General features: G+C 40.9%; 1 protein-coding gene across 3 annotated transcripts in view; it reads left to right on the plus strand.

Annotated features, from left to right (window-relative positions):
* The window catches only part of ap3b1a (adaptor related protein complex 3 subunit beta 1a), a 355,948-nt gene extending 343,812 nt beyond the window's left edge, over positions 1-12,136 (plus strand). For all 3 annotated transcript variants that reach the window (XM_068029475.1, XM_068029477.1, XM_068029476.1), the window contains exon 27: positions 9,482-12,136. In XM_068029475.1, the coding sequence (XP_067885576.1) occupies positions 9,482-9,635 (154 nt within the window). In that variant the 3' untranslated portion in view covers positions 9,636-12,136. The remainder of the gene's footprint in view (positions 1-9,481) is intronic.
* Positions 12,137-21,024: the final 8,888 nt, after the last annotated feature.

Below are 21,024 nucleotides of genomic sequence, written 5' to 3' on the forward strand. Positions count from 1 at the left end.
GCTGGCATCAAAAATGCTGGTTCTTTGGCAGTCAGTAGGTGATCAGAGATGATATCTTTCAGTATGGCAAGAGTGTACTTCTTTCCCAGTTGGAGGACCAAATATTATAATTGAACTGGGAAATGCATCAGTTGATGAGTTCGCTATTGAAAAGCAATGTCTTTTGAAGCAAAATTCCCTCCTTTGGCGTTAGATACCCAAATCCATGCATAATGGCCATTAATGGGATATATAACATAAGTGGAAAAGCATGGGGTGTGCACAAATTCAGTTAGCTTTAACAGCATTCTGAGTGGGCGTGGTCTATATCAGTACCAACGGCATAGGTAGAAAGAAGGATGAGGTCCTGCAGGCAGATTTTAGAGAGTTAGGAAAGAAACTAGCAAGCTAGACCTCAAAGATAGTAATCTCCAGATTACTCCCAGTGCCATGTGCTAGTGAGTACAGAAATTGGATGATAGAGCAGATGAATGCATAAGTAGAGAGATGGTGCAGGAGGGAGGGGTTTAGATTCCTGGAACATTGGGACTGGTTCTGGGGTAGATGGAACAGGCTGGACTGTTTGCACCTGAACAGAGCTGGCCCCAGTGTCCCTGCAGGCAGTTTGCTAGTACTATTGGGGAGGGTTGAAACTAACTTGGCAGGGCGATGGGAACCAGGAAGTAACATTTGAGAGGAGAAACAAGGTTCACAAAGAATTGGGAGAAACGGGTAGATAGCACTGGAGTAAGAAATAATAAGGTATTAGATGGGGTCAGAGTGAGAGGGAATGCAGTAAGATCTAAATTAGGTTTTCAATGCATGTATGTGAATGTGCGGAGTGTGCTAAATAAGGTTGGTGAGCTGCAGGCACAGATAGCCACATAGGAATATATGTGACCAGAGCTGAGAGCTGTCTCAAAAAAGCATGACTGGATACTAAATTTTCCTGGATATAAGCTGTTAAAGAAAGATGGGGAAGGAAAGAAAGGAGGAAGGATGGCAGTGTTGATTAAGAAGAATATTGCAGTGCTGGAGAGAGAGGATGTCTTAGAGGGGTCAAGGACAGAATCTATTTGATTTGAGCTCAGAAACAATAGAGGTACCATTGCACTACTGGGTGTATTCTATAGGCCACCATCTAGTAAGAAAGGTATAGAGGAACAAATTTGCAAGGAAATTAGTGAGGTACAAAAACTATAGTATAGTTATAATAGACTTTAATTATCCTAATATAGACTGGGATAGTAATATAAAAGGCAGAGAAGGGGAAGAGTTTGTGAAGCTTGTTTAGAACAACATTCTAGATAAGTATGTTTCCAATCCAATGAGGAAGGAGACATTAAAACAGGAAATACTGGAAAAATACTCAGCAGGTCTGGCAGCATCTGTTGAGAGAGAAGCAGAGTTAACGTTTCAGGTCAGTGACCCTTCATCAGAACTGGCAGAGGCTAGAAATGTAATAGGTTTTAAGCAAATAAATTGGGGGTGGGGCACGAGATAACCAAAGAAAAGGTGTTGATAGGACAAGGTCACAGAGAATAATTGACCAGAAGGTCATGGAGCAAAGGTAAACGGTATGTTAATGGTGTGGTGAAAGACAAAACGTTAGTGCAGACAGGGTGTTAATTGACAGAAAAATATAACAGCCTGGCCCAAAGCACAAACATGACAAAAAAAGCAGTGGGTAGGCACATGGTAAAAAAAAAACGAATGATGAAGCAAAATGAAATAAAATAAACAAATAAAAAAGAAAAAGTAGTTAAAAATAAAAAGGGGGCCCACCATGCTCTGAAATTATTGAACTCAGTGTTCAGTCCGGCAGGCTGTAGCGCACCTAATCGGTAAATGAGATGCTGTTCCTCGAGCTTGCGTTGATGTTCATTGGAACACTGCAGCAAGCCCAGGACAGATATTTGGGCATGAGAGCAGGGGGGTGTGTTGAAATGGCAAGCAACTCGAAGCTGAGGGTCATGCTTTCGGACTGAGCGGAGGTGTTCCGCACAGCGGTCACCCAATCTGTGTTTGGTCTCCCCAATATAGAGGGGACCACATTGTGAGCAGCGAATACAGTATACTAAATTACAGCGCAGTACAGGCCCTTTGGCCCTCGATGTTGCGCCGACCTGTGAAACCATCTGACCTACACTATTCCATTTTCATCCATATGTCTATCCAATGACCACTCAAATGCCCTTAAAGTTGGCGAGTCTACTACTGTTGCCGGCAGGGCGTTCCACGCCCCTACTACTCTCTGAGTAAAGAAACTACCTCTGACATCTGTCCTATATCTATCACCCCTCAACTTAAAGCTATGTGCCCTCGTGTTTGCCATCACCATCCGAGGAAAAAGACTCTCACTATCCACCCTATCTAACCCTCTGATTATCTTATATGTCTCTATTAAGTCACCTCTCCTCCTCCTTCTCTCTAACGAAAACAACCTCAAGTCCCTCAGCCTTTCCTCGTAAGACCTTCCCTCCATACCAGGCAACATCCTAGTAAATCTCCTCTGCACCCTTTCCAAAGCTTCCACATCCTTCCTATATTGCGGTGACCAGAACTGCACGCAATACTCCAGGTGCGGTCTCACCAGAGTTTTGTACAGCTGCAGCATGACCTCGTGGCTCCGAAACTCGATCCCCCTACTAATAAAAGCTAACACACCATATGCCTTCTGAACAGCCCCATTAACCTGGGTAGCAACCTTCAGGGATTTATGTCCCTGGACACCAAGATCTCTCTGCTCATCTCCACCACCAAGAATCTTCCCATTAGCCCAGTACTCTGCATTCCTGTTATTCCTTCCAAAGTGAATCACCTTGCACTTTTCCGCATTAAACTCCATTTGCCATCTCTCAGCCCAGCTCTGCAGCCTATCTATGTCCCTCTGTACCCTACAACATCCTTCGGCACTATCCACAACTCCACCAACCTTCGTGTCATCCGCAAATTTACTAACCCACCCTTCTACACCCTCTTCCAGGTCATTTATAAAAATGACAAACAGCAGTGGCCCCAAAACAGATCCTTGTGGTACACCACTAGTAACTAAACTCCAGGATGAACATTTGCCATCAACCACCACCCTCTGTCTTCTTTCAGCTAGCCAATTTCTGATCCAAAGCTCTAAATCACCTTCAACCCCATACTTCCGTATTTTCTGCAATAGCCTACCGTGGGGAACCTTATCAAACGCCTTACTGAAATTCATGTACACCACATCCACTGCTTTACCCTCATCCTCCTGTTTGGTCACCTTCTCGAAAAACTCAATAAGGTTTGTGAGGCACGACCTATCCGTCACAAAACCGTGCTGACTATCGCTAATGAACTTATTCTTTTCAAGATGATTATAAATCCTGTCTCTTATAACCTTTTCCAACATTTTACCCACAACCGAAGTAAGGCTCACAGGTCTATAATTACCAGGGCTGTCTCTACTCCCCTTCTTGAACAAGGGGACAACATTTGCTATCCTCCAGTCTTCTGGCACTATTCCTGTCGACAATGACGACATAAAAATCAAGGACAAAGGCTCTTCAATCTCCTCCCTAGCTTCCCAGAGAATCCTAGGATAAATCCCATCTGGCCCAGGGGACTTATCTATTTTCACACTTTCCAAAATTGATAACACCTCCTCCTTGTGAACCTCAATCCCAACTAGCCTAGTAGCCTGCATCTCAGTATTCTCCTCGACAACATTTTCTTTCTCTACTGTAAATACTGACGCAAAATATTCATTTAACGCTTCCCCTATCTCCTCTGATTCCACACACAGCTTCCCACAACTATCCTTGATTGGCCCTAATCTAACTCTAGTCATTCTTTTATTCCTGATATACCTATAGAAAGCCTTAGGGTTTTCCCTGATCCTATCCGCCAATGACTTCTCGTGTCCTCTCCTTGCTCTTAGCTCTCCCTTTAGATCCTTCCTGGCTAGCTTGTAACTCTCAAGCGCCCTAACTGAGCCTTCACGTCTCATCCTAACATAAGCCGCCGCCTTCCTCTTGACAAGCACTTCAACTTCTTTAGTAAATCATGGCTCGCTCGCTCGACAACTTCCTCCCTGCCTGACAGGTCCATACTTATCAAGGACACGCAGTAGCTGCTCCTTGAATAAGCTCCACATTTCGATTGTTCCCATCCCCTGCAGTTTCCTTCCCCATCCTACGCATCCTAAATCTTGCCTAATCGCATCATAATTTCAGGGAAACCCTGTCGCAGTTCTGGGAGGGAGGGGAAGGGGTGAGGGTAGAGGTGCGGGGAATGGGCCAGATATGGTTGAGGGCCCTGTTAACCACAGAGGAAGGAGATATTCCTGGATCTGATTCAATGAATGAGGTGGATCAAGTATCAGTCGGGGAACATTTAGGGGACAGTTAGTTATGGAAAAGGACAAAGAGCAATCCAAAGGAAAAATAGTTAATTGGAGGAGGGCCAATTTCAGTGCGGTGAGAACAGATCTGGCCCAGGTAAGTTTGGATCAAAGGTTGGCAAACTAAACTGTAATGGAACAATGAGCTGCTTTCAAAGAGGAGTTAGTTCAGGTAAGTTGAGGTACATTCCCACAAGAACAAACAAATCCAGAGCTCCCTGGATGACTGAAGGGGTGGAGAGTAAGATGAAGCAGAAAAAGAGTGCATATGATAGATGTCAGGTTGATACAACTGAGAACCAGGCTGAATATAGAAAATACAAAGGGGAAGTAAAAAGACAATATGAGAAAAGACTGGCAGGTAACAAAAGGGAATCCAAAAGTCATCTTTAGGCATATAAATAATAGAAGGCTGATAAAAGGAGGGGTGTGGCCAATTCGGGACCAAAAAGAGGAATTACATAAGGAGGCAGAGGCCATGGCTAAGGTACCGAATGGATACTTTGCATCTGTCTTTACCAAGTAAGAAGATGCTGCCAAATTCATAGTGAAAGAGGAGTTGGTTGAGACACTGGATTGGCTAAAATTTGATGGAGGAGGAATGAGAAAGGCTGGCTATACAAAAAATTGATAAGTCACCAGGACAGGATCAGATGCATCCAAGGGGACTGAGGGAAGTAAGGGTGTAAATTGCAGAGTCACTGACCATAATCTTCCAATCCTCCTTGGATGCAGGAGTGGTGCCAGAGGACTGGAGAATTGCAAATGTTGCACATTTGTCAAAAAAGGGTGTAAACATAAGCCCAGCCAGTCAGTTTAACTTCAGTGGTGGGAAAGCTTTTAGAAATGATAATCCAGGACAAAATTAAGTCACTTGAACAAATATGGTTTGATTAAAGAAAGCCAGCATGGATTTGTTAAGGTAAAATCATGTTTAATTAACTTGATTGAGATTTTGATGAGGTAACGGAGAAGGTTGATGTGTACATGGACTTCCAAAAGGCATTTGAAGTGCCACATAACAACTTTGTCAGCAAAGTTAAAGCCCATGTGATAAAAGGGACAGTGGCAGCATGGATGCGAAGTTGGCTGAGTAACAGGAAACAGAGTGATGGTGAACCTTTGTTTTTCAGATTTGAAGGTATAGAGTGGGTTTTGAGAAGGGCCGGTATTGGGACCATTGTTTTTTTTCGATCTGTATTAATGGTCTAGCCTTGGATGGGCAGGGCACAATTTTCAAATTTGCAGATGATACAAAACTTGGAAGTATTATGAACTGTGAGGAGGATGGTGATGATGAACTTCAAGTGGACATACATAGGTTGATGGAATGGACATGTGGCAGATGAAATTTAATGCAGACACGCCTGAAGTGATTCATTTTGGCAGGAAGAATGAGGAGAGGCAATATAAAATAAGAGTGCAATTCTAAAGTGGGTGCAGGAACCGAAGGACCTGGGGGTATACGTGCATAAATCTTTGAAGGTAGCAGGGCAGGTCGAAAAAGCAGTTAACATGGCAGATGGAATCTGGGATCCTGCACTTTATAAATAGAGGCATAGCAAGGAAGTTGTGGTGAACCTTTTGTCATGCAGCCACCCCCCCCCCCCACCCCCACCAACCCCAACACCTGCCAAGCATGAGGCACATTAATTTCGCCACATGGTCATTAAATTTCAATTTGTTGCTAAGAAGAGAAGGCCTGTGACAAGGGGCTGCCAGGCCCCTGGCCGGAAAGACATTTTTTGCATATTAGCAGACTGTGTTAGGAAACAAATGAGCTATCCCCTGCTCCAATACAATGCACAAACAGATGTGGTCGAACCAGTTAGTCACATGACTAACCTGCTTGGCAGTCTGTGGTTTTTTCTGAATTGTACAGCTTGAACTGAGCCTGCAGAAAGCAGAATGCTCCTGGACTGAAGCAGACCTCCTCTCCTGCCTGTCTGCTCCCATCTCTTTCTCAGGGAACTCCAAAACCCACTGAAGACACATGAACCCCAAGAGAGAAAAGTCTCATAATGTTTAAGAAGAATACTGGGCCCCAACGAAAAGCAAGATCTACCTACAATCAGAAACTTTACAGTGAGCTTGAAGAACTGTAACACCAACTCTTCAGATATTGCCTCAATTTTCCACTTCATTTTTTCTTCTCTTTTCTTTCTCTCTTTGCATATGTGTATCGTTGATGCATGCTGGCGTGGGCACGTCATGTATCCACAGGCGTCAACCGAATTAGAGATTCAAGTTTAATAAATTTCAACTTTTCTTCTTTAAACCTAAGAAAACCTGTTTTTGCTGTTTTCTTTGCTTTATAATTGGAAAGCATGAGCAATGATTCACCAAGGGGGAGCTAAAAACAGTGTATTAAAAAATAAACCCTGTTACAGTAAGACCAGGTGAAGGCTGAAAGGGAACGCTAGACCTCTTTCTCACCTAGTCGTAACATTTTGTAAAACACTAGTTCGGCCTTAACTGGAGTATTGTGTCCAATTCTGGGCACCACAGTTCAGGAAGGATGTGAAGGCACTAGAGAAAGTGTAGAAAAGATTTACAAGAATTGTTCCAAGGATGAGGGACTTCACTTACATGGATAGATTGGAGAAGTTGGGGTTGTTCTCCTTAGAGAAGTGAAAGTTGAGAGGAGATGTGATAGAGGTGTTCAAAATCATTAGGGGTCTAGACAGAGTAGATAAAGAGAAACTTCCAAATGGCAGAAGGGTCAAGAACCAGAGACCACTGATTTAATGTGTATGGCAAAAGAAGCAACAGCGACATGAGGAAAAACTTTTTTATGCAGCAAGTGGTTAGGATCTAGAATGCACTGCCTGAGTGTGTGGTGGAGACATTCAATTGTGGCTTTCAAAAGGGAATTGGATAATTATCTGTAGAGAAAAAAATTGCAGGGCTTTGGGGAAAGGGCAGGGGAGTGGGACTGGCAGAGTGCTCTTGCAGAGAGCTGGCATGGGCACAACTGGCTGAATGGCCTCCTTCTGTGCTGTATGCATTCTGTGATTCTAGCTCATGCGGTACTCTTGCATTTTGGAATACTTGCAATATTTAGCCAAAGTCTCTTTAAACTCCAATTCTACTCAAGTTCTTATTTTGGCTATTTCATCTTTCATGACTTAACTATTTGGGGAATCACCCACTGGTGTCCTGTTGTATGCAAGCTAGAAATTATACTCAATTAGGCCTTCAGTTTTCTCAGTTGGGTCTTTTATTTCGTATTCTGCAAGTTAATCTGTCCCCCATTCAAGCCTCTTCAAAATATGTGATCTTAAGTTTGGTTCTTGCATGGAAAATAGCAATTTTGCAGAGGTTACTTTGACTCATACTTGTAAACTACAAGATTTTGTTGTAGTTTACCTGTGTTCGATTTGGCATTTTTCTGAATGGTTCTTTGAAATTGCTTGAAATTTCAACCAAAAGATATTTCCCAGTTTCACTTGGGGAAGAAATAATTTCACCACCACAGATGCCTTCACTGTGTGAATCTGCGTCAAGCCCAAGTTATTAGAACATGTATATTGCTGTAATTCATATTAGTGAACTTGTATTCATGTGATTATCTTCAATCTGTTATTGTACTGCAAACACTAACTCAGTTATAGTGAATTATTTAATGAAATAACAAAGGAATGCCTTACCAAACTTTTAATTAATCATCTACTAAAACATAATTTTAGGCTTTGGTCTGTCTTGCACAGCAATTTCAAATGTCGTCTTAGTTGATTTCTCAACGCTAAGTGTATGTGGCAATGTGTTCTTTGCTACCATCTTACAGGATAAAAGCCTGAGGTAGATTGAAGATTGTTGCACAGCCACTTCCTTGTCATTTTTTAATCAGGTTCTGATATTATTTGTTAAATTTCTACGTGAAATAAACCTATTTACTGAGCATCATTGTGTAGGTTTGACTGCTGCACACACTTTGGTAAATGGCTCTGGCTGCTGATTTTCTGTAGCTTCTTTGCAGGGACCGCCCTTTCCTGAATTGACTTGACGATAAGGTGCGCTCCTACAGTATTAGAGGGTACTTAAATAAAGGAAAAAGATTGCCTAATTCTACGGCTTTCACTATTCAAATGATATGAATGCATTGCCCGAAACTTGCTGGTCTTCCAGCGCAAAGAGTTGTCCACCGCCGAATGTTGCAGACTGGCACATTCCAAGGTCCAGGACTACGTGCTGAGGGACGCACTAAAGCTTGGGGCAGCCGCAGCAAAGGCTCAATGGGGAAAGACCACAGTGTAAGGTTCCCCCACCAAGCTGGACTGAGGGGCTGGATCCATGGGAAACCCCTCGAACTGTATCGTTAATATTCTGAATTGCTGTAAATGTAAAACTGTAATTGACATGACAATTGTGAAACGGAAGGGTTGGGAAGAAACTCATGACAGTATTGAAGGAAACTGATCTCCCTTGCAATGTTTGTATTTTTTGGTGCTGTTTGGAAACTGTTTGGCAATGTAATTTTTACAGATTTTTATGAATAAAGTATATTTTGGAAATAAAAAAAAAAAAAATGAATGCATTGCCCACCTTAATCCCACCCAACTATCTCAAGCCCTGCTATAGGTTTCTGGACTTTGGAGTCGATGGTCGGCTCGTTGCAATTTAGCATTGGGTCAAAGCAAACTAAAAAGAAAGACTTGCATTTATATAGCACCTTAAACAGACGTCCCAAAGCGCTTTACAGCTAATGAGTTACTTTTGAAGTGTAGTCACTGTTGTAATGTAGGAAACACAGCAGCCAATTTGCACAATAGCTAGTACAATGGTGCAGGTTCTGGAACATTATGGGATGCCAGAGTAGACGATGATGTGTGGCCCCACCTATCTATAGCATCGTGATGACATTTTCATGTATGTGCTGAACACATGGTTTCCCCAGAAACAATTGAAGCAAAGTTTACCCTAGGATCATGTGGAGGATACATTTTATCTTAGTTGCCTGGCCTATGCACGAGTGAAGACATTCCATTGTTGTTTCTGTGTGCCATGTGCATAATGTAATGTAATATGCAAGTTCTACAAGTGCTTCTAATTGTATGTTGGGGGGGGAAATATTTTTATGTTTGTTTTTTTTTAATTGAAAAAATCCTGAATTTTATTTTTCAGGTTTGCAGCTAAAACTGTGAACAGTGGAGCTTTGGTACTAATCATGATAGAAGTGAAGGAAGGCTCAACAATGCAGCTCAGCATAAACACGGAAAAGTCTGTGATTGGTTCAGTGCTGCTGCGGGAGCTGAAGTCTGTGTTGTCTCAAGAGTGACCAGGATATATCTGCAAGCAAGTGTCTAGCAAACAGTGTGCTGGCCAGCCGCTGCTGCTCCCTTTCATTTATAATAGATTTCCCTCCATCTAGCAGTAGAATGTAAACCACACAGTTACAATCTTGTTAAAAATCTGCTTTGAAACTCCATTATATACTTTAGCACAATCATTTTCTTTTGCTTGCCATTAAAGCAGCAAGTAACAAAATGTTGAGCTGCTTGATTTATGGTTGGCTAAATCTTGCATTGTATTATTTCAATGTGGTGTTAATGGTATCTTTTTCTGAATGGGCAAACATTGAATGTAAACATATCATCGTAACCTTTTGTTCTTACATCAGCTTTCTCCAGAGGTATGTAGACCCACTGCTTATAAAACGTTTTCACCCACTGCAGTGTTTCATGTAGTTTCCAAGAAATTAATTTGAAAAGTGAGGATTGTTGCAGAAGAATCAGTGTCCAGGCATATAGTCTGTTCATGAGTTTACTGTTTGAGTAGACTTCTTGAAAGGGCATCTGTTAAATGGATGAAGATGATAGTGCCGTAATATTTTCTTGTGCCCACCTCCTCCTCCTCCGAATGGAGTCTGTTTTGTATTTGTACAAAGTTAAGGGTAAAATTCATCCAAAGAAGCATATCTTTTGCCAAAAAAATCATATGTTTGATTACTGCTTGCTTGTTATATTGATACCTTCTTAGCCATTCATGTTACAGAACCCTGATCTCAGTATTTTGTTTTGTGCTTACATAGACATGAACAAATATGATGCTTTCAGTTTTGGGATAGCTGTAAAGAAAACTGAACACTGGATATTGGAAATTAAAACAGTGCTCACTAGAAATAGAGCAGGTTGATCAGTAATTGAAAAGGTGATATAGACTGTTGATTTGGGTGTAGCTCATTATCAGAACCCATTCAGGTATGGCTGTAAAGCAAAACTTCTGAAAAATGGGCATACCCAAACATTAACTAAGTCTGTGCATTTCCTGGATTCTGTCATTCCTATGATCTGTACACACATCCTCACTTCAGCATTTGGAAGGGGAGCAGTTTCCCTCAGATTTCCATCTCCTTCAATAGGGGACTTGCTTTGAATTGTTCTAATACACCTCCTAGTGGCTAGCTTGTTAGCAACATTGTAGAAACTTGGAAAGGAGTCACCACTCTGCAGTGGTGCGGAGTTAAAAGAGGAGAAATAGGCTTGCTCTCCTTTCCTCTCCCTTTTGTTATGGTTCTGAATCATGGCATACTAAGGACTGGAAAATATTGAGATCGTTTTGAGTAGAACAGAATCCATGCTTCGATGTGGTAACTGGTTATAAAGCACTGTGTTTATAAATGACTTTTTACAAGACGTATTCCTGATGATTAGAGCTTCAGAGTTTAATAGATATACTGTTTACATCTTTCTAGATGACTGTTGCAAAATGTAATTTCTTGGAGACTAAAGCAGGTTTCCCTAATCATATGGGGGAAAAGTCCAGTTTGTGCTCGAATTATAATTTTCTTTGACTATAATTTGGGAAATAATGTAATAAATGCTGTGAGCCCCATTATTCAGTTCAAATTAAAAGGGGGAAATGACTGTATGAAATAGCCTGCTTGCATCTTAATCTTGATTATGTGCCAGTTTTCAAATTAACTATTGTTCGTCTACAGAGAATAGTTGCTAACACTACTTGGAGATGCTTGTAATGCTGTTTATTTTCTTCCTTCTCCATTTGTTTTGAAAGTAAAATGTAAAAGTGAGTTTATTAAATTTCCAAATGGGTTAACAGGTTCCCACCTTAGAACTTATTTCTGGGGCACTGAGTGCTGCAACTGGATTTGGTATATATCTGTGCATAATTATTTAATGATTAGGATTCCAAACAGTATTTTTTCCCCATGTTCTTGTACAGTTGTTACATCAGGGACTTGTGTTTGCTGGTGTACAGCTGCTTCAGTTGATTTACAGTACTGCGGCTGTGACCAGTCATAAATAAATCCTCTTATATAGTTGTTATGAACACCTGTTAGATCATCTGTCAGCAAAGCGCTGTTCACATTTATCATGGTGCGGTAGTTATTTTACCTCAATCCATTTACAGCGGACTCTGCCTCCATCACTGTATTACTATTACTGCACCATAATCACTCGTTTCCACTCCGTGTACAACTTGCAGATAAAAGATTTCAGTACTTGGCAAAATTTCATAAATAAAGGAGCAGTTCACTGCAGTAAAAGTTTATTTTTGTCATCATTTGTCACACTATTATACCATAAATCAAATAGAATAGAACTATCCCCAGTGCAGACAGCTCTTCAGCCTAGACATGGAAATGGTCTGTTTCTCTGTAGATGAGATGGCATGTCTTTCGACGGACTGATGGCTTTTCTCACTCATTTGATTTTGTTGGATTTAAAAACCTGGAGAATTATTGAGGCTGGTGAGCTACAGAGCCAGCTCTGAGAACATTTCTGACATGAGAATTGAACCATATTTTTTGTTAGCAGATTTTGCTTGGTAAACAAAACCTGCTGCATTAACAAGTCAAATTTATTCAGAAATGGCAAAGGTTGTTTTGCAGTATTCAATAGAGTGGTTAGATCTGCTGAAAAGCCTTTACAAAAAAAAAAATTTGATGAGAAAATAAAGAAATCATTTGCAGTTCTAAATATCGTGAGTGTTTTTAACTTTTTAACAGTGAAGACTGTTCAGTTTTACTTTTTATTTTATGATCTGCTCATCTTAGAAACCTAAACTTCACAGCTTCCTGTTTTATCTTCTATCCTCTATGATCTACACTATTTCTACAGGAATTCAGGCTGCTAACTTAACCAAAAGATAAGTCTGCTTCACTCAACAATGACATACCTTTGTTTATAGTGTATTTTTTTGAATGTCCATCTTAATGTACACATACTTGAATAACATTCATGCATCCACTTCCTTCTTCACCGCCCTCCTCCCACCCCCATGATTCTTAACTGCTTGTCACTTGTTTTAACATTTCTAAAGTGATCTTTCTATATGTTCTCATTTTTTAATAGCTTTTCCATCTTTGTTCTTTTTTACCCTTCATTTGTTTAATGCTTTGTCATACCCAATTTGGCAGCAACATTTATGGGAACAGACTTGGCAGAATTTACTGGGTGCAATGTAAATGTACTATATTTCACTGGTGATGCACACACGATTCATCTAGCAATTCCACAATTGTAGTAATAATGCATTTCTAGAGAACATATTCTCCACTTCACTGCAGACAGCTGTCTATATAACTGCTGTAGGTACAGGCGATGCATATATATATCAGTTATATAGACAGTGAACTGTAGAATATTTACTTTAGGAATGCATAAGATATTACAAGCACTGGATTATTGAGTGAAACATGTAATGTTTACATTTCACTTGTCGATGACTGCCTGGCTGAATCAATGGGGGTAGTTATCAAGTCTATTGATCACGTGCACTACAAATGTATATTTACAAAAAAAAGGTAAAAATCTAATCACTACCATTTGTAAACAAATGGTTGATTTGTGATGCAAGTCTTTTTGAGCATTCTGTTTGTGCAGATGACTGATTTTCATTTTTGTGAAAACTGCATTTTGTAACCTCCCCAAAAACTTGGTTATGTTGGTGGCTGACTTCCATTTCCACCACTATCTGCAATCATAGTCTTTTGGCCTCCCATGGTTATGATAATTGTTTAATGTGTGAAGTTGATATACACGGCACAAATAGGGCAATGTACAGCTTTTAAAACAATCTAATTGACAAGGTTGTGGCCTTTAACACTCCCTTGAAAGGATTAAAATCCTTTTCTCACCTTTCACAGATTATCATTCCTAACTGTTTAATTAGGTTTTTGGTGCTGGGCAGAAGGAGATATTTCTAACTGGTCCTGTTTGTTCAGATTTAAAACCAGTTCACAATTTCATGCTGCATCAATATGCTAACTGTCAAGAGCATCTTCAATTAAAATAATTTTTCTATTCTCATTAATCTTGCCAGTGGGTGGTTTTGCCAGCTGATTGAAAATTGATTCTTGTGAGGCATGGTAACATTTTCCATGGCTGTATTTGAATCCATTGAGCTGGCTTATGGTAGCAGCACTGATTTGTCAGCAGCCATCTTGGGCTTCCCTTATTCTAAACATTCATTCATACACTGTCCAATGAACCTCCATGAAAAGTATTCCTGCCATCTTCCTGAATTTTTTTGAAAATGTCTGGCACTGAATAAGAATGCAGTCTCCATCTTGGAACAACTGGTTGTGATCATTACTTAAAGGAAAAGGTGATTATGCAGTCATTAGTATAAATTGTCAATATACTAATATCTAAAGTACAATTATGAGGGCTGCATTTTATGACCCACAAATATGGTTTTGCAATCAGATTATAAGTGTTCAACTTAATTAGCTTTGCATATCAGTTGAAAGATGAATGATTTATATTAAATTATAATTTTAAGCACATGCCTCACATAACTCATTACAAAGTAAATACACTGCCTGGTGTGGTCCTGAACCATGCAAACCAAACGATCCCAGGTTTCATTCATCTTCAGAGTTCACTGATATCAGCCAACATGGTGGTACACTGGTTTGTGTTTTTTTGGCTGGGAAAGGGACAAATCAGTACCTTCTTGCTTATCCAGTGACAACTGCTTCAAAGTACACATTTGTGTTGATGTTGTGTGATGGAATCTTACTCTGCATGATTCACAATATAAATTTATGGACATTAATGCTACATTCTCCATATCAATGAAAATAAAACTCTGTCACACATACAAAGCTATTATCCTACTGCTGTATGTAGTTAACAATAGGCAAGCAGAGTATAAGCTCCTGAGGGCTTGAGTGATGCTCATACTGAAACTTCCAAAAAGTTAAATATTCTGTAGTGGTACCGTGCACTGATGCATCTCTCCATATTTCTCTATGTGCAGCCTTCCAGATCTGAACTCAGTCATTGGGGAAGATACTGAACTGAGGTGAATAGTTTGTTACAGCTGCAATGGCAAATCTAATGTGCAATTCAACTTGGATTGCATTTATGCCTCTCCTAATCTTGGTTATGAAGCAATAGTCAGGCCATTGCAGTTTTCTCCTTTGTACAAAGAAAGGGGGAGGATTGATTTATAAAGATTGAGAAAATAACCTACATAAGTAGGGGAAGGAGTTTATGTTTTAAACAGTAAATACAATGGAATGAAGCGTTCGTGATGACTAACGGTTCATTTCACTTGTGAGCAATACCTTAATGATTCATTTGTGCTTGTGAATTATGGTTTTCATAACCCTGAGATAAATGCTGTCATGTTCTTCTATCAGTGCTGTATCTGGATTTGTCATTTCTAGTGGCTATTGTCACACAAATCCAGAGCATTCGCATGGATTTATCAACGTCTTGAATAAATGCTGTTGTGTTGTTTGGAGCAATCAGTACTTTAATTAATTTGACGCTGTAAAGATTCCTTATCTATAGATCGCTCACTGTGAGAGATACTAATTATATGTCTTGTTTACGTGAAGCTCATAGTTAGTGCTGATTCCAGCAGTGAAGGAAAGCTGTGAAAAATACTAGGTGTTAATGATATGGTAAAGTGCAGCTGAAGCTAATATTGGAGCCCATGATCCATCGAGTTGTCTGGCTCCTGCTATAATAGGGCAGCAATAGAGAATGGATCTGTAGGTTTATCACCGCACACAGTGTGACAACTTGATTTTCTGCTTTCTCTGCGAGCAGCACCACAACATGATGGGGCTGTTAATTTCTGCATTTCATGGTGTCTGTCAGGGTGTTCAGAAGGAGAAAGAGCGGTTTAGGGAAAGGGAATGGAGCATGTCCCAGCTACGGAAGCACCTGTCTGCGCTGATGGCAGAGAGCACTTCTCATTAGTGTGCAGGTCTCTAACTGCAGCCAGGGACTGACAGAATGGCGTTACCAGCACACACACTGACAAGCACAGGGAAATCAGCGGCAGCAGGTCCCATTGTTTGCCCTTGATGAGCATGTCATTAATGGAAATGGAAGTTGTTGTGGGACACATCAGTATTCAAATAGCCTCCCTCTTTTCTTCTATTCTGGTGGCTATCTTCGGTCATTTCAATATCTTCCCCCCCCCACCCCTCACCCAGTATCGTGGCTGCTGTACTCAACCAATATCATCCAGATTGATATTTTTATGTGCGCAAGACATTTGTCAAGGCTGCAGAACGTATATAACATGACAGTTAAACCCTTTGGATCAGATTTTCAAACAGACCTGCATTATACTGTTAACCTTTTCAGCAACCTTGCACAGTGCTTATCATGCTTTTCTTTCAAACATATACCTTTAGATCATACTGTGCATCTACAATAAGCCTGCAGCTGGTCTCCACCACACCCCATATAGTGTGCTGTGAGATATTTAGACAATGCTTCTGCAGGAGTTGGGGTCCTCTTTGACCAAGCTTTTGGTGATCTGACCTACTATCTCCTTATGTGATTCGGTGTCCCATTTTGTTGTATAAACATGAGGGGTCTGGACAGAGTAGATAGGAAGAAACTGTTCCCGTTGGCGGAAGGACACCGATTCAAAGTGATTGGCAGAAGACGCAACGGCAACATGAGGAAAAACCTTATTACGCACTGGGTGCTTAGTCATAGTCATAAAGTTATAGAGTTATACAGCACAGAAACAGGCCCTTCGGTTCATCGTGTCTGTGCCGGCCATCAAGCACCTAGCTATTCTAATCCCGTTTTCCAGCACTTGGCCTGAAGCCTTGTATGCTATGATGTTTCAAGTGCTCATCTAAATACTTAAATGTTGTGAGGGTTCCTGCCTCCACCACCTCTTCAGGCAGTGCGTTCCAGATTCCAACCACCCTCTGAGTGAATTTTATTTTCCTCAAATCCCCTCTAAACCTCCTGCCCCTTATCTGAAATCTATTTTGACTCCTCCACTAAGGGAAAAAGTTTCTTCCTATCTAATCTATCAATGCCCCACATAATTTTGTATATCTCAATCATGTTCCCCCCTCAGCCTTCTCTGCTCTAAGGAAAATGACCCTAGCCTTTTCAGTCTCTCTTCATAGCTGAAATACTCCAGCCCAGGCAACATCCTGGTGAATCTCCTCTGCACCCTGTCCAGTGCAATCACATCCTTCCTATAGTGTGGTGCCCAGAACTGAACACCGTACTCCAGATGTGGCCTAACTAGCATTTTATACAGCTCTATCATAACCTCCCTGCTCTTATATTCTATGCCTCGGCTAATAAAGGCAAGTGTCCCATATGCCTTCCTAACCACCTTATCTACCTGTGCTGCTGCCTTCAGTGATCTATGGACAAGTACGCCAAGGTCCCTCTGACCCTCTGTACTTCCTAGGGTCCTACTATCCATTGTTTATTCCCTTACCTGGTTAGTCCTCCCAAACTGCATCACCTCACACTTCTCAGGATTAAATTCCATTTGCCACAGTTCCGCCCATCTTACCAGCCCATCAATATCGTCCTGTAATCTAAGGCTTTCCTCCTCACTATTTATGACACCACCAATTTTCATGTCATCTGCAAACTTACTGATCATACCTCCTATATTCACATCTTAAATCATTAATGTACACTACAAACAGCAAGAATCCCAGCACCAATTCCTGTGGTACACCACAGGTCACAGGCTTCCACTCGCAAAAACAACCCTCGACCATTACCCTCTGCCTCCTGCCACTAAGCTAACTTTGGATCCAATTTGCCGAATTGCCCTGGATCCCATGGACTCTTACCACCTTAACCAATCTCCCATGCAGAACCTTATCAAAAGCCTTACTGAAGTCCATGTAGACTACATCAACTGCTTTACCCTCATCTACACATCTAGTCACTGCCTCGAAAAATTCTATCAAGTTAGTTAGACACGATCTCCCCCTGACAAAGCCATGCTGACTATCCCTGATTAATCCCTGCCTCTCCAAGTGGAGATTAATCCTGTCCCTCAGAATTTTCTCCAATAGTTCCCCTACCACTGATGTTAGACTCACTGGCCTATAATTACCTGGTTTACCTCTGCTACCCTTCTTGAATAATGGTACCATATTTGCTGTCCTCCAGTCCTCTGGTACCTCTCCTGTGGCCAAAGAGGATTTGAAACTTTGTGTCAGAGCCCCTGCTATCTCCTCCCTTGCCTCACATAGCAGTCTGGGATACATCTCATCTGGGCCTGGGGATTTATCCACTTTTAAGCCCGCTAAAATAGCTAATAGCTAGGACCTGGAATGCAATGCCTGAGAGTGTGTTGAAGGCATATTCAATAGAAGCCTTCAAAAGAGAATTGGATAATTAGATAGAGAAAAAATTTGCAGAGCTGCAGGGAAAAGGTGGAGGAGTGGGACTAGGTGAGTCGCTATTGCAGTGAGCCAGTGGACACAATGGGTCAGATGGCGGCCTCCTGTGCTGTAGCCATTCTATGATGATGCTCCTATGAAGCGCCTTGGAATGTTTTATTAAGTTAAAGGCACTATATAAATATAAGTTGTTTTGAAAATGTTAGGGGAACATTTCTAATGGCAAGTCCAATGTTAAAATGTCAACAATCACTGTCAAGCCAATAATTATCCTCTATGCTGCCACTAGGTGGTACTCAAATTGGAATTTTATTTAAGAACATTGGCCTGTTACAAAAGTAATTGTACTTTCAATACTGCATTCATTGCTCACAATGTAAACTGGGGAGACCAAATTCAGATTTGGTGACCACTTTGTGGACACCTCCATTTGTCTGCAAATGTGACTCGGAGCTTCTGGTTGCCTGTCATTTTAATCCTCTGCCCCACTCTCACTCTGACCTCTCTGTCCTTGGCTTCCTACACCATTCTAATTAAACTCAATGTAAGCTCGAGGAACTGCACCTGATCTTCCAATTTGGGCACTTTATAGTCTACTGGACTCAACATTGAGTCTGCCTCCATTTTTTTTGGACAGCAGCTGTTGGTAATGATTCTGCTTTTCCTATTTACACCTCCTCTAGACCCATCTTTAGTTTCTTTACTTCTTCTATTACTATCCCTTTTGTGATTTACTCTCCCCTGACTTCCACCCTGCCATAGACCTTTCCTTTTGTTCTTTTCCCTGCCTCTACTTGCTTAAAACCTGTTACATCTCTTGACTTTTCTAATTCTGATAATTTATCAAGTTGAAACATTGACTTTGTTTCTCTCTCCACAAATGCTACCTGACCTGTATATTTCCAACATTTTCTGTTTTCTTTAAATTTTCGACCTGTTGCAATTACCTGCTCCCACCAATAGGTGGCGATCTATTTGCTGCCTCATATCGCTCAAAATATTTTTTGGTCAAAAAATTGCCTGCAATTTTTTTTTCAGTGACTGAAGTTTCTAATGTCCAAAATATGGTTTTAAATCAAATCAAATTATCAATTTCAAAATGGCCTTTAACAATATTTATCAAACAACTTACCTTTCTGATTTTAATATCTCCATTAAGATTTTAAGTTGAAAGGCTCAGCCTCTCCCAAAGGGCAAGGCTTAGGCTGACTGTATACACTTGCCAAGGCTGTGATTCTGTAATCCAGAGAGAGATTGATTATACAACATATGTTTAGACTGCACAATTTTCAGATTGAGTAGCATATTTTTATTTAGTTTCTAGCTGTTTTTGTTTAATTGATTTTCCAAATTACTTGGCAAACTCTAGGAGGAGAAATTTCAAAGCTTAATTCATATCTAATTTATTGAGTTTTGTTTTAAAGGGGGAGATTAGCTTTTCTCATCCTAATTTGAGCTTGTTTTCAAATAACAGTTGAATTTTGAAAGAAACAGAAAAGCTCTGATTATCACCTTGTGAGATGGAAGGGGGTGAGAGAAAGCAATCAACACAAATATATGCACAAAGCATGCTATCGGCAAGGGCAAGAAATTGAAGAGCGATCTGGGAGATGAGAGCAGAACACACTTATAGGGTAATTTTGGCAGGTAGACAGAATGCAACAGTGGGTAATGAATGGGTGCTGTAAACTGCAAACAGTACAGGAGACATTGTGACTGAGAGGATGCTTGTGAGGAGTGGGGTAGTGGGGACATGTACTCTAAAGAAGAATTGGTATGTGATGCGATGGTACAACATACTGCAGGGAGAGGAGCAGGCGATGTGAAACGAACCATCCCACACAGCAGCCCACATTTCCTCCACTGAACACCGAACAGTTTAACAGTGAGGACTTCATCCTCAGTGACTTCCTTACTGTGCCACATCACCAACCAGCTCTTGTCTGAATGTAATAAGAACGTGATAATCAAGCACAAGAGATGTAAGAAATACATGGGAATTACAACGCAGAGATGGGCCAACCAATCTCAGTGTTTACCCTATCGCTCATCTTTTTATTCTGTCCAACTGCCAAATTACTGCGCACACATTGGCAGCAGAGTCTTGAGTATGGCAATGTGCAGTCCCCATTCAATTCATGAGATTTTTAAAATAAAAATAAATTCAAACTTACTGATTACCTCTTACCTGCTGTGGCAAGCTTCTGAGACCCTGTTCCTCCTTGGCCCACATTCTGGCACGATGCCGCACAGAGGCCTGGAAACTCACCTCCCATTTGTAAATGACCTTGCAGTCAGGAATACAGCCAAGATTGTGAAGGGCATGTTTAGTGAATGCAAGTCCCACTCCAGCAGCAGTGCACATCAAAGATGATAGGGTCAGGAGAAAACCTTTATATACTTACCACGTACTTTTGTTTACAACATAACTGTCACACCTTGGTGTATCAGTTGGGTATTAATTTAAATAGCTAGACTATAATATTTCACCTGGGTCATGCTTGCTCCTCCAAGCTCCATCTCGCAGATCTATTCCTCTAGGTAGCTCTACAGTTATTTTGTGCTAAATAGTTAATTTATTTTTTATTTCCTGCCCATGTTCCCTACAGATAAGTTTTAGCTATATTATTTTTATTTCCTTCTGTTGCCTAAGCCTTATTTAATTTTAGTTTAATTTTAACATTCCTTGTCCTGATACCACTTTCATTGGTTTGAAGTAACTCCTCTTTTCCCCCAGAGCATGCCCATCCTCACGTCTTTAGCTGTTTGGCCTACCTGTCTATTACCTAGGCTGGCTGGCACCTATCCTATTCCCTCACGTTCCCATCCTAAGATTAAAGCCCCACTTTTGGATGCCCACCCTTATTCTGTTCATTTCCCCCCATTCCCAATTCAGGTTCCCTGTCGCATCATTTCTCAGTTGACTTATCAATGTCAAGGTAAGAATTGTCATTAGTCTGCAGAAAAGACAAGGCTGAGGAGCGGCCTAACAGCAATATTTTAATGTTATGCAAGGGTTTGATGGGGTAGACGTGCAGAAGGTGTATCCACTTGTGGG

The sequence above is a fragment of the Heterodontus francisci genome, chromosome 4 (assembly GCF_036365525.1).
Source record: "Heterodontus francisci isolate sHetFra1 chromosome 4, sHetFra1.hap1, whole genome shotgun sequence".
NCBI lineage: Eukaryota > Metazoa > Chordata > Chondrichthyes > Heterodontiformes > Heterodontidae > Heterodontus > Heterodontus francisci.